The sequence below is a fragment of the Pleuronectes platessa genome, chromosome 23, assembly GCF_947347685.1.
Source record: "Pleuronectes platessa chromosome 23, fPlePla1.1, whole genome shotgun sequence".
Lineage (NCBI taxonomy): Eukaryota > Metazoa > Chordata > Actinopteri > Pleuronectiformes > Pleuronectidae > Pleuronectes > Pleuronectes platessa.
The window spans coordinates 1,177,959-1,195,486 of NC_070648.1; the positions used below are offsets into that span (position 1 = coordinate 1,177,959).

General features: G+C 45.1%; 2 protein-coding genes across 2 annotated transcripts in view; both read right to left on the reverse strand.

Moving 5' to 3' along the window:
- The window catches only part of si:cabz01101003.1 (ubiquitin carboxyl-terminal hydrolase CYLD), an 8,703-nt gene extending 6,873 nt beyond the window's left edge, over positions 1 to 1,830 (reverse strand). The window contains exons 1-3 of the mRNA XM_053416092.1: positions 1,321 to 1,830; positions 659 to 776; positions 418 to 575 (exon numbers count right to left, since the gene is read on the reverse strand). Of these exons, the coding sequence (XP_053272067.1) occupies positions 418 to 575; positions 659 to 776; positions 1,321 to 1,491 (447 nt within the window). The 5' untranslated portion in view covers positions 1,492 to 1,830. The remainder of the gene's footprint in view (positions 1 to 417; positions 576 to 658; positions 777 to 1,320) is intronic.
- A 691-nt stretch (positions 1,831 to 2,521) lies between these two features.
- LOC128430383 (adenylate cyclase type 4-like) lies at positions 2,522 to 13,646 on the reverse strand. Its single transcript, XM_053416424.1, is given in 26 exon segments — positions 2,522 to 3,648; positions 4,317 to 4,441; positions 4,645 to 4,759; positions 5,006 to 5,107; positions 5,193 to 5,339; positions 5,622 to 5,780; positions 5,920 to 6,004; positions 6,763 to 6,938; positions 7,050 to 7,130; positions 7,217 to 7,354; positions 7,444 to 7,528; positions 7,669 to 7,766; positions 7,859 to 7,922; positions 8,016 to 8,069; positions 8,236 to 8,267; positions 8,500 to 8,664; positions 8,987 to 9,146; positions 9,253 to 9,411; positions 9,576 to 9,703; positions 9,807 to 9,918; positions 10,165 to 10,319; positions 11,123 to 11,272; positions 11,707 to 11,868; positions 11,952 to 12,152; positions 12,881 to 13,615; positions 13,617 to 13,646. Coding segments are annotated over 26 exon segments (3,753 nt in total). The 3' UTR covers positions 2,522 to 3,513.
- Positions 13,647 to 17,528: the final 3,882 nt, after the last annotated feature.

Sequence of the window (17,528 nt, forward strand, 5' to 3'; positions counted from 1 at the left end):
CTCATAGTTCTTATATCATACAACACCTGTTAAAACTGTACTATTCCATATATATTTCTTACTGTACATATCTTATTTATTTACATTCCACTTTAAATACACACAATACTATGCACTTTCACTGCCTTTTTTTGCACTTCTGGTTAGATGCTAAACTGCATTTTGTTGTATAAGTACTTGTACTGTGCAATGACAATACAGTTGAATCGAATCTAATCTAATGACTTCTGGGTAATTAGTTTTCAACTTATTACCTCCACAAAGTAAATTGTGTATAAATGATGCAGATCTGGATCAGGGGCGGATCCAGGAATCTGTTTTAACTTTCTCTATCGTTTACTTTTTCATTGATTTCTCTGAGAACAATGAATGGATCTGGATCTAGTGAATTTAAAAACACACATGTTTTCAGTTTACCTTGAGTTGGACGCCAAAGTACACCGCGCTGCTCCCTCTGGTCAGCGGCCCGATGTACTTCAGGTCGGCCTCGGCCAGCTCGTCCTGTTGACCCATCTGGACCCAGAGCGGGGCATCCAGGGGCAGAGTGGCCAGGTGCTGCAGCTTCCCAGGATTGCCTTGATAAAAATAAGGAAACTATGAAAACCTCACAACGGAGAGAATAAACACAATTATCACTAAAACTATGAGGGGTCATTACTCAGTAGCTTCAGACGAGCCTCGGGATCGAACACCGGCTCCAACAGGCCGCTGAGGTCACTGGGGATCGGAAGCAGGAACTTCCTGTCTAGCTTTACCACAAAGTCATTGTCTAACACCTGGGGGGGGGGGGGGGACATGTGGGAAGGAAAATATCAAAGTTCGACAACACGGAACACTGACAAATATCATCTGTCTGAACTAAAACCAGCATATTTTACATTATGGTCAGAATATTTGCACAATATGAATATACTACCTGGATTGTCTTATCATTAGTCTTTGCCTACCTATTAGTATTATTGTTAATTCAATTATTGCTTCAACTCATTAACAAACTAACGATTTTATAAATATAGCTGTTTTCAGACTTCAGATTTTATTTCAATTATGTTTATTTTTAACCCTCTCCCACCCTTTTGACTTGCTTATTTATCTTTATTACAACTTCTTTTAATTGTTCTTATTCTACTTCATGTATATTTTATATTTAACCCGACCCTGCTCTTGTTCTGTCTTCTTATCCACATGCTCCTTCTGACCTCTGACCTGTATAAATGAAGCTCTGCTGACCTCTGGGGAGCTCGTCCATCTTTATTGACGGAGTGAGATGAAGCCACGTGCTGACTTATTAAACATGAGAAAGTAGAAGTGAGTGAATACCTTGACCCACTGCCACTCCCCTCTGTTCCTGCTCACGTCCTGCTCCTGGCAGATGAACCCCCGCTGCAGCCGAATGGTTCCGTCCAGGTGGTCCTGCACCTTCAGGTCGGTCGAGATCACGAACATCTTGGGGGGGCGCCGCCTCCGGAGCTGCTCCTGAGCGCCCGACATCTTTAAAGTGTTTTTTAAACGCGACGCTGCTTCGCCCGGGAACTAAACGGCCATTTTACCTGTAGAAGGAGAAGATGTGCGGCTGAGTTCCAGAGAGAAGACGCGTGTTGGTTCACCGCCGCTGGAGGTGACGTCACGCAACTACCTCCAAACTTTATCCATACATGTTAACACACACGCACGTCACGTGCCTGACATGTCCCGGGTCAGAAGACGAGAAGAGAGAGAAGAAGAAGAACTCTGAGACTGTGTGTCTCTCCTCCGTTTACACTTTCTCCTCCATTAACAACAAACAAGAGCAGGAAGCGGAGACAGGACACCTGCAGCAGCCAATCACAGGCCAGGGAAGTTCCCCCGGCAGCGGCCTCAGCCAATCACAGCGCTCAGGGGCGGGCTTTTTGGAGAGGGGGAAATTCCACAGTTGACAAGCGGCAAGTAGGAAGAGGACAAGAGTACACGTTACCCTAACCCCATAAGAGTACACGTTACTGTGAGAACATAAGAGTACACGTTACTCTGAGTACATAAGAGTACACGTTACTGTGAGTTAACGTTACTCTGAGTACACGTTACTCTGAGTACTTAAGCGAACACGTTACTGTGAGTACATAACAGTACACGTTACTGTGAGAACATAAGAGTACACGTTACTGTGAGTACATAAGAGTACACGTTACTGTGAGTACACGTTACTCTGAGTACAAAAGAGTAGACGTTACTCTGAGTACATAAAGTACACGTTACTGTGAGTACACGTTACTCTGAGTACACGTTACTCTGAGTACACGTTACTCTGAGTACATGTAACTGTCAGTACTTAAGAGTACACGGTACTTTGAGTACATGTTACTGTGAGTACTTAAGATTACACGTTACTCTGAGTACTTAAGAGTACAAGTTACTTTGAGTACATAAGAGTACACGTTACTCCGAGTACATGTTACTGTGCTACATAAATAAATTTATAACTACAATGACACAGATTCATAAATATCAGTGGAGGAAAAAGGACGATGAAAAAACAATAAAATCCATAAGTGATATATTTTTTATTAGTTTATAAATTAAATAAAAAAATACTTCCATGTGCTGAACAGCTCTTTGTACATTCACACTTCACAACACCCCTCGTAGATGTATAAATATATATATATATATATGGATGTATTTAAAAAGAAAGGGGAAATATTCTGTGTGCAACTATTCCAATACAGAAATACCATTAAAAAATATAACAAATTAAAAAGTGCAGTTTCAAATGTGCATTATGACGTTTAGTGGCTCGATGCATCATTGTGCCTGTGTGTGAATGTGTTGAAGCATCATGTCAGGTTGTGTAGATGATAAAGAAATCAAATTTTAAATCTTAACGGTTTGAAAACACAGAATATTTTTATAAACATTCTCAGATTCAGAATCAAATCCGAGTTTAGGCCTAAACGCTTTTCGCAACTAAGTTAAAACAGAATAGGTTGAAAAATGTGTAAATAATATGAGAAGTTTTTGCTTATGTGAGGTGTAAACAACAGTTATCTTTGGTATTTCTCATTACTTTCCTATAAAATAACCATAAACACTAACATGGGTTCATAAGTGGACAATGCTTCTGAATCATCAGAGATAAATGTGCCCAAAAAGAGCATCATTCAGGATATGGGTTCATCACAGAGTCCAGACACAGTACAGACACTGACACAGTCTGTGAGTTCAACGATTCTCTTCTGTCAGTCCCCAGCCTGAAGTCTTGTATCTTCATTCTACTGGATTTTATTTAGCGTCTCATCCGAAAGACAAAGGCAGCTCCTCGGTGTTCGACCTTCATCAGCGGTGAGTCGGTGCGGATGTTTGTGAAGAGTCAGACGGACGTGGGTGAACTCCCAGAAGTCACAGCTACTGTTCATGTTCCACTCAGCTGCCCCCGTCTGCTACGTCAGGGCCAGCCCCAGCTCATGAAATCAACCAGTAAGAAGCATTAGCAGCTCGTGTGTGGACCCAGTGTCTAGTGATGAGTGTAGGTCAGGTTCAGAACTGAGGAGAGGACGGGTCCGTGTTGAGGAAGTAGGTGGTGAGCTCCCCTTTGCCCTTCACGTTGACGACTCCTCTGAGGGTGACCCCGTAGCCCATGCTCCGGACCACCTCCGCCGTCTCCTCCGTCACCTGAGAGCAGAGAACCAGAGAGGAACCGATGAAAGAGACAAGTTTTACAAGAACTAGAGTCACCGCCGACTCGTTGTGAGGTCACAGTGACCTTTGACCTTTGACCACACAAACCGAATCAGTAAATCTGTGAGTCTAAGTGAACGTTAGAGGCAAATTTCAAAGGATTCTCTCAAGGCGTTAAGAAGAAGAATCCGATGAGCATGAGATGGAATCAAAATCCTTTTGAGAGAATTATATTATATTATATTATACTGCATTACATTGCATATTGCAATCTGACAATGTTCACTGTTTAGCATTCAACTTTTTAGTTCATTTTTTATATCTTTTATCTTTTATATATTTTATTTAGATATGTTTATGTCTAAATAAATGTAACTTTGTATAAATATTAGAAAAAGTGAGTAAATAAGAAATAAATAGTGAGTAAATATATATATATATATTTTTTTATGGCTTTTCTTACGTGTGTTGTATTTATTGTGTTTTTATGTTTCTATGTTCATTGTATGCACCAACTACCAGAGCAAATTCCTGGTAGGTGTAAACCTACTTGGCAATAAATACTTTCTGATTCTGATTGGTTCCTTCATTCGATGTATCTCTTATTGTCTCATTGAAACGGGACATTTGTCTTTCACTAGTTGCGTCTCTTTGTCTCAGACCTGTATCTTGTCCAACACTCCCGTGCTGTCCATCCTGCTCGCTACGTTCACAGAGTTCCCCCAGATGTCGTACTGAGGTTTGTGAGCCCCGATAACTCCAGCAATCACCGGCCCGTGGTTTATTCCTGCAAGTAAACGACAAACGGGGATAAATCAGGGAACAATGAAAAGAACTTCATCTTGAAACTCCATCCTTAAACACGATGACAGACACACGTGCTCGTAGAGAACATTAGTGGGTTTTCTATCCAGGTTGTGAAATGTTAAAATGTTGTAAAATGACATTTGAGGGTGTTGGGAAAGGTCTGATCGGCTTCGACCCACTCACCGATCCGGAGTTTGAAGCTGTTGAAGGAGTGTGTGTTGATGAGCTCCAGTTTGGCCATCAGAGAGAACGCAAACTCCACCATTGCCCGCACATGAGTGTAGGACATCTCGTATTTCTGCAGGGGGCGCCAGAGATCACGTTGTTCATTCACAACATCGGGGCAGAGCATGGTAATACAGGAGAATCTGTTTCCTTTGGATATGTCTCATGATTACCTTAAATATACAAATCTTTCATATCTATGAGGCGGCTTTTTCAGAATAACATACAACTTTGAATGTCCACTTCCTGTATTCACACGTCAACAGAGGAAAACGATGCAGGACTTTATTTATTGTGGGTTTTCAGAAGCGCTGCTCACCTTCCTCTCATCGCCTGGAGGTGTCAGACCCGCAGCCGCCATGTACGTGCTGCCGATCGTTTTAATCTTCTCCACCGACGAGAACTTGGGTTTGGAGAGCAGCTGCGGGACAGAGACACGAGGACAGTGAGACGGACACAGAATCCAGACGGAGACATTATCAAACCGCCTCTTCTGCCCCTCGTACCTCATCGAAGTCAGATATGATCTCGTTGAGGAAGCGCAGACACTCCAGCCCGTCGCTGTTGGCGCTGCTCTCGCTGTAGAACTCTTTGAACTCAGGCACCGAGGCGAACATCACACACACGCAGTCGTACGATTGGCTGTACAGGTCCTGAGAAGAGAGAGGGTCTCAAGAGTCAGTTCACAGAGACATCTGTAGCTATAGATGAACACGAGGGAAACCAGCTGAGCCACTTAGAAGTTCTACTGACGTGTAACCATCACTTTAAAACCAACGATCGGCCCTAAAGTTTCTCTAACGTCTGTTTGTCACATCTGGCTTTTGGAGGCGATCTTCATTCACTCCCACACTTCAGACAGCGCAGCAGGATAATATAGAATATATATCTAATATCCACAGCAGATCCTCGCTCTAGTGCTTTCTGCTGTTTACCTGGTTCCTCACGGTTTTGCCCATGAAGAAGGAGGTGACGTGGTACGGCAGGACGTTCTGCAGGAGAAGCTTGTTGACGTTCTCCATGGTCTCCATCTCCTCCCTCTCCATCTGGAAGCATCGCTCCAGCAGAAAGTCCACACGGCAGCTGAGCTCGTCCTGAGCGGGGGAGCGAGAGAGAGAGAGAGAGAGAGAGCAAAGGAAGTTAATTAGTCTCAGAAAGAGGAATAAAGGTCAAATGAAGACAAACACCGTCTTTATGTAATAAAAAAAGACAGGTGAACATTTGTGAACCCACCTGTCTGGCCAGGATGAGGCCCACGATGTAGAATATGACCAACCACACCCCCGACATGATCTGAGGATCCTTCAGAACTCCGGGCCTGGAATAAAACACATCTTCACATAATTAGATCCCAACTCGCACATAATCTGGAAAACCAAACCACTTCTACTTCTTCTTCGTGTTCTTTCCGTTACATAATCCCTCAGAGTGTCTCGTGTCTCACAGTGAAGGGGCCGCCCCCCCCCGGGGGAGGCATCCGTCTATAGACAGCTCCTGAATAAATGATGAGGATCTGAAACTCTAGATTCACAATCTGTACCATCGGCTCGCAGGAAATGAAAAGGCTGGAAACACGACACCTGAAGTAAACTTCAGTGGGAAGACTGAGAGTCTGAGTGGACAGAGAACTCGTGTTTAACACACGTTTGTCTGCACACTTGATTTGTTTATTCACACAATTCAACACACACAAGGAAGGAAACGCACACTGCATTACGAGGCACCATTTTGTGTCAGGTGGTCACAGCGACTTTCTCACAATAGAACCTGAAGTTTAACTTTAATTGTTTATTTTCTGTTGCTCTGGATTATGTGACTATTCTGTCCTTCTGACAACGTGTTAACGGTTAAAGACAAATAACAATTAGAGACACATAAATAATCAATAATCATTGATATCACTGTATGACGTGTGAACACAAGGACAAAGACAAAAAGGCAGAAATGATAATTAAACAATTATGAAGCAGATAAATATAACAATTAGTGAAATTAGACAGAAAGAAAAGAAAAGCAGCAACATCAGATACTTTTTTTAATCCCCCCCCCCTCCCCTGTTGTGCACACGTCACTCACGTTGTGTTGTTGTAGAGCAGGTCCACGAGGCAGCTGGACCTCGGCTCGAACACGTAGAGGAAGACGGCCAGATAAACCACCACAGCCAGGGTGAGCAGCAGAGCCTTCACCGACAGGCACGTCCTCACGAACACGATCACTCCCAGCATGGCCAGCAGGCAGCAGTACAGGTAGTACTGGAATGTGAGGGGGGGGGGGGAGAATACATGTCAGGTGTCCAAGCTCAGATTAAAGCTGCCAAAGTTAAAGAAGGATTAAAAACCTCTTTGTTAAGGGTCTGAACTCACGGGCGTGGTGTAGAGGTTGAGAGCCTCCAGCTCCGTCCTGTTGGTGATGTTGGTGCAGTTTCTGTTTACTGGCAAGAAGAACTGAAACGGAAAGCAGACGTGGTTCAAGAGGAGAAATACAGAAGAAGAGATAAAATAAAGATCTGACAGATGATAAAGGAGCGTACAGAGTTGAGGATCGCCATGAGCAGGGTGATGAGCACGCACAGAATGACCACGAACAGTCGGAGCGCCGCCCTGGTGGAGACGCCCCGGGACAGTCCCGATATCCACTGGATACCCACGGGCATCTTGGATCGCCACTTCTGAAAACAGGAAAATAACTTTTGTCTCCTCACTGAACCGTGCATATTGGTCTATTAACACAACAATAACAGCACACATGCTTGTTTACCTCTAAGCATCTGGTGAAAGCGATGGACAGGAGCAGCACGATCACCGGGAAGGTGACGCCGTACGACACGGCCATCTCAAAGTTCCTGGGAGGAGGGAGAGTTTATCAAAGACACATCAAAGACAAAATATCCTGGATGAGGGAGCCGCCATTTTGGGGCTTTTGCCATCATTTTAAAGAGTCTACGTTTGAGTATGTAAACATCATGAACAAAGAGCGACTCACCTTTCGGAGACGAGCATCTGGACGATGAAGAGCGTGATGAAGATCAAAGCCACGCAGCCGATGGAGTGATGCAGGCCCGTCACCTCCGACACTCGGAACTGGAACAAACACGCCACAAGTTTTACACCACTGATTTTCTAAACTGGTCAAAGCACATATTGTGGAACCAGGCTCCAGAGGATGAATCCACCTGTTTCTCCAGGCTACAGTCGTTGAACAGCAGAGTCAAACAGTTCAGCTTCTTCGCTCTGCGCCTGAACGAGAGAAAAACTAAAGATTAATCTAAACATCTGAGAACAAATAATAAATAATTTATAATCAACAGCGGAGTTTATGAGAAAACTGACCCTGCAGTGTCCAGTGTGTCCAGTGACCCTTTGACTCCGTGATCCACGACAAAACTGAGAGACAACAACAACAACACTGTTACACTCATGCTTCAACCGCTGAGGAGGTTCAAACTAAGAAACTAAGCAACTGGATGTTGTATTTTTATTTTAAATTAATAATTATTTTCTATTCAAATGCCTTTGATTTAAATGAGCATTTAGAAATGTGTGAACGTACCTGGAGGGGTTGCTCTGGCAGGGAGGTCTTTCCTGAAGCACACACACACACACACACACACACACACACACACACACACACACACACACACACACACACACATACACACACACACACACACACACACACACACACACACACACACACACACATTAATATTTACTGAAGGAACATTGTAAAGATTATTTGTTCCTGGTGGAAAAAAAATGAGTTACACAACAAAACAATTTAAAATGTGGGAGGAGCCAGGCGACAAATACATACGGTGTTGAGCTGTGGTTGGCTCGTGACGACGTGGGCGGCGGTCTTCTTGGAGGGCGTGGCCTCCGGGTTGCTGAGGTCAGCGAACGGGTGAATCGTCCTCCAGGACTCGAGATACTGGGACATCCGCACCGAGGCCCGCTGCCGGGGCTCCAACTGTCGGTTCCCCTGGAAGGGAACCATATGAGAGTAAAGGTCAGTGCTTTGCTCAACGGCACTTCAGCAGGATTCATGAGCTCCACAGATACTCAAGCATTATATCAAATAATGTAAGATCTATTTAACTTACCCTCATCTTATCTCCTTATCTTACCATACCTTATTCCCTCAAATAACTTATCTTTTTCCCTTATCTTACCTGACCAGATCTTATTGGTGTATTTACCAGGCCTTCGACAGTTCCCTTCAGGAGTTTGTATTTTTTCAGATGTGCAAAGATAAGTGACATAAGAATCACTTTACACTCTAACACACACACTTGTTCACTTACCGGTTCTCTCTTCCTGGAGCTGATGTCCGGTTTACGAGGGTCTATCACCAGGAAGGTCTTTCTTCCGTCAAGAAGAGAATCTCGACTCCCCCCGTTCCCAACCTGCACTTGGTACGCCCCACTCAAGTACTGCAGGGTCTCCTCTGAGATGTGAACTCGTCTATTAATAATAATTATAATAATTATATTAAGTATAGACAAGAAACCATCATGTAAATCTTACATTATGGTTTGTTAATTGTCTCTTTGCAGATTTGAAGACCCACCCCGGCAGACCTCCAGACTCCATGTGGTTGGCCAGCGTAACGTCATGTGACCACACGTCGTACTGCCACTTCTGCAGGCCGATCACGCCACAGAGCACGTAGCCGGTGTGAACGCCCACACGCATGCTGATCTCCACACCCGTCGCCTCGCGCAGCTTACTGCAGACACACAAACCAACTGGAGTCGAGGAAATCTGAGTGCGAGCGCACCGAGCACAAGCGGGAGCTCTTTGAGTGCAAGCGCGAGGTTCTGAGTGAAAGCATCACATATCTGAAAGTGAAATCAAGTGGGTCGGCAGGTGAGCAGTGTGAGGTGAACTGACCTGATGGCCGTGCACATGTCCAGCCCCATCTGAACACAGTTCCTGGCGTGGGTGGGGATCGGGTCGGGGAGGCCGGACACACAGTAGTAGCAGTCGCCCAGGATCTTAATGCGAAGACATCCGTTCTTCTAGAGACGGAGAAGAACCGAGAGGGAAGGACGGATTTAAAACTCTCCCCTGTGAGGAAACATTTCATTATCAAGGGATGAGGGGGGGTGGGGGGTGGTTCACCTTGGCTATGTCGTCGAATCGGCCAAAGAGCTTGTTGAGCACAGCCACCAGCTCCTCGGGGGTGCAGCTGCTCGCCAGCTTGGTGAAGCCGACGATGTCCGCATACAGGATGCTGCACCGAGACAAAACAGCTCCACAGTCATATTGAGAATCAGGAAAGACTTTGAATATTGTTGTTGACGAAATACAATAAAGGTGCATAGAAATTTGATCAAATTTCAATTTTTTTCTTCTATGGATTGTGGTTATTTCACAATTTTACTCCTAAAAACAAATTAACCAAATATGTAAGTTTATGAGTGTGTGAAGTTAGAGTATCTGTGAGAGGTGAAGGTGAAATTTTCCGCAGCGTCATCACCTGACGTCCTTGTGCTGCCGGATGTAGAGGCTGTGGAAGTTGTGGAAGTTGGACTCGTTCTCCTTATCGCCCTTCGGCTTGGACAGGCGCTTTATCACCTCCGTCTTCAGCTCCATGGCGATGTAGCGTGGCAACACCGACAAGAGGAGCTGCTCCTGTTGCCGAGGACACAAACAGGATGGAGGCGGGAAGGGGGGGGGGTTATGAGGTTTGAGGCCTTGTACGAACGGGACAGTGGATCTCGAGGAGGAGACGATCTGCTCAGAGCGGCTGTAGAAGAAACCGTCTTTCTTGATTTTGTCTATTTGTTTGCTCGCGGTGAAGCAGCGACCGTGTGGGTCGTTCCTCCACCGAGCTCCAGACCAGTGAATCATTAATCTATTGGCCTAATAGCCAGAGGAGCATTGGGTACACAAAGCCCGGCTGTCCAGGTAAAGAGCCCTTTTATGAGATCGACCGCACATCATCTCCAAAGTGTACCCAGTATTGATCATTTCATCAAGGATATTGTTCTCAAAATATTTGTTTTAAACCCTTTTCAAGCCAGTTTGGCTCCAGCAGGAACCTGTAGCTGTAGTAACTGATGGAGTTAAAAGATATACTTATGTTATATTTATATTAGTGATATATTCAATGATTTAAAAAACAACTAACTCAGAATTTAATGCTACGTGTCATTATGTCTTTTTAGCTTTGCATGAAAGATCAATTAAAGAAAATCATAACATCTTAAAAGTTAAATTGAATGAAACAGTCAAAGCTGAGTTTGATCAGCTGAGCGTCTGTTTTTCCTGCGACAGGCGAACGGCAATAAACCAAAGCAAATAGAACCTGTAATAAAAACGCTGAAACAAATAATGACCTCCTGGTGAAGTGAGGGGATTCGTGGACTGAATAAAAACAAAGATATGGTCGTTTGAAACATCGTTGAAGGAGCTGAGGGTAAAAGAGTTTCAACCTGCTGATATTTCCTGACTTCCTTCTGGGAGCGTATGGCGCTGAACTCCTCTCTCTTCTGATTGGATATCCTGAGGTCGTGCTCGGTCGTCCACAGGTGGAAGAAGCCGATGCAGTTCACGCACACGAAGAGGACGGCGTTCGCCACCAGCTGAGGAGGAAGTCAGAGGAGACGCATCAGAACACATGTGGTACTACAGACGCTTTGTTTCCAGAGGAACTGTTAACGCTGCCGGCGTCACACAATATTCAAATTCAGAGGCAAATTTTGTATTCGCGAGACACAAGCACAAATTTGGATGCGGAAGTTCTGTTCGCTTATTTTATCCTATTTTTACATTTGCAGCTTAACTGTGTGTTTAGCATCAACAACTAACTCTACACTACTGGAGATGACTGTTTAACACAAACAGGGCAGATACTTCAACTAAAAACATTAAAAACAAGCTTGTTTTGTCATCATGGAGTGTTCTGTCACATTTCAACTATAATTTAGCTGTGAAACGTTTGATAAAACACACAATAAACCATTTGTTAGGATGAAACTGAATGAACTCTACAGATTTATCAGTGTAAAGGTTTCACCTGCACAGCCAGGTCCGGCGTCTCGGGGCTGGTGACAGGGACGTACACACTGATGATGACGATGTGGGAGACGCTGGTGCCGATCCCGACCATGAGGGCCCAGGCCAGAGAGAGCGGCAGCACCGTGTAGACGCTCAGGGACAGGAAGAGGAAGAACGCCACCTGAGGAGGAGCCGGAGGAAGAGAGTCAACGACGAGTCAGGAACAAATCCCAACGTCCAGAATGTGACACCTTCACATCTCACCTGTTCCCACGTGGTGACAGGTCCTCCGGTGAAGATGAAGACTATGGCCGTGGTGTAAAGCGTCCCCCACACAAAGAGGGCCAGGGCCCCCCCACAGCGCCTCACTGTGGCCAGCCAGGGCAGACAGACGAGCAGGGCGGCGCTGAGACAGAGAACCACGCACACCACGGACAGGGCGCCCACGTGGGTCATGATTTGATCCTGTACCGGGGGGGGGGATACAGGTCAAACGTCAAAGCTCCAAAATCATTTGAATTCATTTGGATTTATTTGAATATGAGTCTGGAAACGTTTGTGTGTGCGCTGCCTTTTGAATAAGGAAGTGTTTATGTATATACGTCACTGCTGATTGGACAACACCCCGACACACCCAGCTAACGAGAGAACAAGTACATCGGATCATTAGCGCCTCAGAACAATTTAAATAAATATACATAATAACTAACCAGGACATGAGCACAATACGTCTCCTTTAATGGTAGAATACTTAACTTTGGCCACTAATTGGGTTTCTCAAAACAAAACAACAAAACAAAAGATCTAGTTTGAGGAGATCGTGAAGAAGCAAACGTTAACGAATAATCTCGACCAGTAAGAACTGTGGAGGGAACCAGCGGACTGGTAAACTGGCTAGCAGCGGGTTTGCCCCTGAGGTTAAATAGAACAAAATGAACCCTTGAACGTCAGAGATCTGTTAAGAAGTGTGATACATGTTTTTGGTTCCTTATGAAACTGTGAGAGTACAAATTAGAATATGACGGACTGCCACTGTCTGGATAATCAATGGGAATCATTTCTTTGACATATCGATAAAGGACATTAGCCTTGGTTTGAGAAGCTGAAACCACAGAATACTTTGAGCTTTGTGTTCCTAGATGAGATTTGATTGATAATCCGACCCGGTGTGTGTTGGACGAGCGGACACTCACCCCCCTTGTGGCAGGGATGAGGACGATGATGGCCACGCAGAAGGCCAGGGACAGCACCAGACCGGAGAGCATGGCCGGGGTCTCCTCCACGCAGCGCAGGAAGGCCCGGTGGATCGCCTGGTAGCAGCCGCACACCCCCTCCTTCACGCTCTGCCCGGACCTGACGCTCCGCTCGTCCTCGTCCCCGTCCGCCTCGTCGCACCCGGCGTCGAAGCTGTCCCTCGTCTGGGAGACTTTGGGTGAGAAGTCGTGGAAAGCGTCGCAGAAAGACGTTCCTTCTACTGGTTTGAGGTCAGGACTGTGTTTGTCGTCCAAACTGGCCGTGGAGACGGCGTTGGCCTTCTCCAACGAGGACCCGTCGAGCTCGGACAACTCGTCGCCACAGAGGTCCGAGTTGAAGCTAGTGGACGTGTAGCCAGGGCTGGACTTTGTGCTGCTGTAGTCTGAGTCGTTGTGTGTTTGCAGCCTATCGGGATCCGGCGGTTGCAGGGCCGTAGCGACCACGAGAGGTCCGGGGGCCTGAGCTGTTTTCACCACCCCCACCTCGACGGACACCTCGGACTCACTCAGTCCCGAGCTGTCGTTTCCTTTCAATACATCAATGTTCGTGGATTGTTTGACGCTGTGTGTTGTTTTCCTGAAGTCATCGAGCTCCAGGCCCGCGCCATCACCGGAGACGACCGGGACGTCCGGCACCGAAGACGCCGGCGCCTCCTTCTCCTCGGGCCCCCCCCCCGTCCTGGAGGCCTGGCTGCTTGTCTGGCATCGTGAGGGAAACCTCGCCGTCTGTGGACTTGTGGTTTCGCTTGTTCTCTCGTCAGCTTCATGATAAACACACAACAGGGAAGTGTTAGCGTCTCCAACCTTTAGCCCTCGTGACAAGTTAAATCAACTGTAAACAATCTGGCCGGTGAGAATCAATATCCACTCCACCTGCAGTGAAGGAGAAATCAAGAGAATGGAAGACGGTGACTCACGTTGACTCGGAGGTCACATCGATCCTTCAAGCTCCCACTTCAGAAGTCATGTTAAACTGCAGGGAGACCCCCCCCCCCCGACCAGCGCGGATCCATCGCTGAAGAAACAACAGAGATTCAAATGAGAGGAAGACACAAGAGGACGAGAACAAACCCGTAGAGAAGCTGCTCCGGCTCCGAGCTGCTCGTCTGGGTCCAGGAGAGAGGAAGTGGAGCCTGCACATGCTTTCAATGCCTTTTTGATGACAAGCATCCTTTCGCTTCCTCATTATGCAAAATAACCCGTTGGTCGAGCTCTTCCTGCACAGATACACACTCATGCACGACACACTGTTCAGGTGTGTGCTGTAATAACAAGTGAGCGACGCGCCCAGTGAACATTAAAAAATGTTTCCCCCGTCACCGCCTTAACCTTCCCCTTGAATTCGTCATCTCAACGTTAGTCAGACCTTTAACCCTCGAGGGATCACGACCCCTCTGCTCCGGGGTCACCGTCGTGTCCGGGGCTTTTCAATCCGTCTCCTCTGCTGCAGGTTGTGATTCTGACGGAGGGGATTGAACCAGTAACTCATCCTGCTCATGTTTCACCTTCACCGGCTCGCTGTGGCTTTTTACATCAAATAAAAACCACCTGAGTCCAAAGGCTTGTGAGACCCTGTGTCTGAACCACAGAACAGTTATTGTTCGGGCTTTGAATGGCGGCTGCACTGGTGTCCCTGGTTTCACATCTCTGTTCTGACTCTGACTGGGAAGAGGGGGTTTCCAGTATCAACTGCTGAAGTCACACTCGAACAGATAACACTGTATTTTAGTATTTTAGTATTTAGTTCACGTCCACGGCTCCGGGCCGAGGACAACAGGACATTCAGGCTCAAAACATGATGTGAGTGACGCCGTTGAATTTGAATGTCGAGGCTTCCGGACACTAATGGAGGCAAGTTACATTCTGAAGAATCTGTCAGCAGCGACTTCAGCTGTACTGGAGTCAGCTGTTTACCTCTGAAGATCCTCTGAAGATCCCCTGGGTGGGGGGGGCCGCACAGTTTCCAATTAAGTGAGTTTAAATCTACTTAAAAAAATAAGTGAAAAATCATCTCACTCACAGTTTGAAAATCATCAAGTGACGACTGATCAATGAATTAATTGGCTTCGCTTATTGATTAATAATAAACATATTTGTCACGTGACTTCATCCAGTTTAGTGGTTAACAAAGGTTTTTTATATATTTATATTTATGTAAAGTAAATTATAAAAGATGAATTGACAGAGTTATCTTTAAGATCTGGATTTATCTGTGGTGCTGCCAAACACTAATAATCACTTTGTTATAATTAGAGTCGGACCTGGAAATACAAACATCCTAATTATGGCAATAGTACAATGATTAGATGACACGTAATTGATCAACCACAGATTTTTTTTAATTGTTTTTCATTCTCTGCTCAGAAAAATGAGTTCAAATCCACAACTTTCACTCAGGAGTAAAACTAATAAAGTCTTGTTTCTTTGACCGAAGCGAAGGAAACGATCCTGAGGATTTTCCTCATCGAGCTCGGATCAGTAATTGATTAAAGTTTCTTAATTAATGTAAATAAACTTCTAAAAACAGATGAACTGTGTCAGCTGGAGATGTGCACGTGTTTCAAAGGAACTGAAGGTGTCGTGTGAAGATAAAGAATCATCTTACCTCAGGTTTTTATAAAGTCTTTATCCCTCCTCTTCCTCCGTCATCCTGTCTGTAGTGTCTCTCTCTCCTTCTCTCCTTCTTCTCTCCTTCTCTCCTCAGACTCTTTCCTTTATTAATCCTCTGAAACTCTTCTTTTTCTTCTTGGAAACAAACTGCGTCTGTTCTGTTCGACGCGAGCGAGCTTCCACCGCGAGGAGCGTGAGTGCGGGGGCGTGCGCGCGCGGGCACGAGTGCACACGAGTACGAGCGCTCAGGTTGAGCTGTGTGCAGAGAGGGGGGGGGGGGGGGGGGGGGCACACACAGACGGGATGCAAGTGTGACCTTTGACTTCTGACCTTTAAGGTGATTTTGCATCTCTTGTTTTTCTTGGGAAGGCTTGTGCTGTTTTGTATCTATTTATGAAAGTTGTGTGTCTCTTATGTGTGTTTAATTTTGCATACCTTTGTGTTTTTTTTGCTGATGAGTCAATCAACAAGAATTAAGCACAATCTGAAGAAATGAAAGTGAAGAAAGCAACTTAAAGACTGCAATTGTTTTTCAAATATCTTTATTATATTCTTCTTTTCAGTTTTTTGGGCTGAAAAGTAGAAACGGAAGATGTGAAATAAACTCTCACCCTTCAAATACAAACGACATTTCCACTTTATCCCTGAAGAATTCACATGTTTTTCTAAGGTCGGGGGTGAAATGGGTCTAAACACATGACAGTAAACTGTTACCACACTGTTCCTCCAGCCTCAGCTTCTCTGTGTAATTACACTTCTCCACAGACGTCACCTGACGTACTGATTATTGAAAACATCCCTCTGCGTTTACGTAGCGTCAGACGAACTCCGGACTTTCCAGAAATAGACGCAGTGTGGCTGCCTCTGTTGTTCAAAACCCAGCGAACAGGTTCAGTCGCATCTATTCTCAGACCGAGGCCACTTCATGCGAGTCCAGGAGAGAATCACGTCGTCCTATTCAAACCACTGTGTAAACACAAATCTATATTGTGTCATCACTTTAGTTTGCACTGAACAAACATGAGAATGGAAATGGCATTCAAATTCTAAACACCATCAAACAAGCAGGTTGAAGCTCAAAGAAAATGAGATCCAGCCCTTTGACCCTGATGATAATTTCACAAACTCCTGCATCTCACAAAGACACAGACTCTGTGAGGGAGTAAAGAGATATTCTCCTCGAGGTCTAGACCTAAAGTCAGGACATCACAACAGTCTGAACACTTTCCAGATATGGGAACGTGTAAAGTCAGGGTTCAAACAAAATGAGCAAACGAAGAAACATCCAAAGAAGCTTGAACCAGTTTGATCTAAAACTGAGAGAAACGAGTTGAGAGAAGTTTCTCCTCTCGGGGTTTTGACTGAACTAAAAGAAATAAACCATGTTTTCATGGTGAGGTTTTAATTTGAAAAGATTTCCTCCTCCCATTTAAAATATCTAGTTTCCAACCAGATTGTTATAGAAGAAGTGAAATCAGTAAAATAGGAATTGACTCATGTTGAGTTGCTCTTCTCTCACCTCAAGGTAAAGTGCACCATCTGGTGGAGAAACCCATGAACAGCAGAATATTTCTTAACGACATTATTTATCAAATAACACAGAGGTCTTCAACAGGGGGTCCGCGACCCCTAGGGAGTCCGCGGAGGTACTGCAGGGTGGTCGCAAAATCGTTTGGTTGATTCGAAAATTAAAACAAAATATGTCATTGACATTTTTTTTTATCAACCAATTTTCTTTCCACACATTTAAATTACTTTAATTACACATTAACATGAATCTCTGAATTATTTATATAGCTTAGTGTTGTATGCAAGATGCATATTTATTAATATAGAACACCATCTTATTTAATATATATAGTAGGGGGTCCCTGCTCCATCTGTCCACCAGTTTGGGGGTCCTTAGCCTTAAAACGTTGAAGACCCCTGAAATAACACAACAGGTCGTTTTCGAGTGATGTAGAAAATCCAGGCCTAA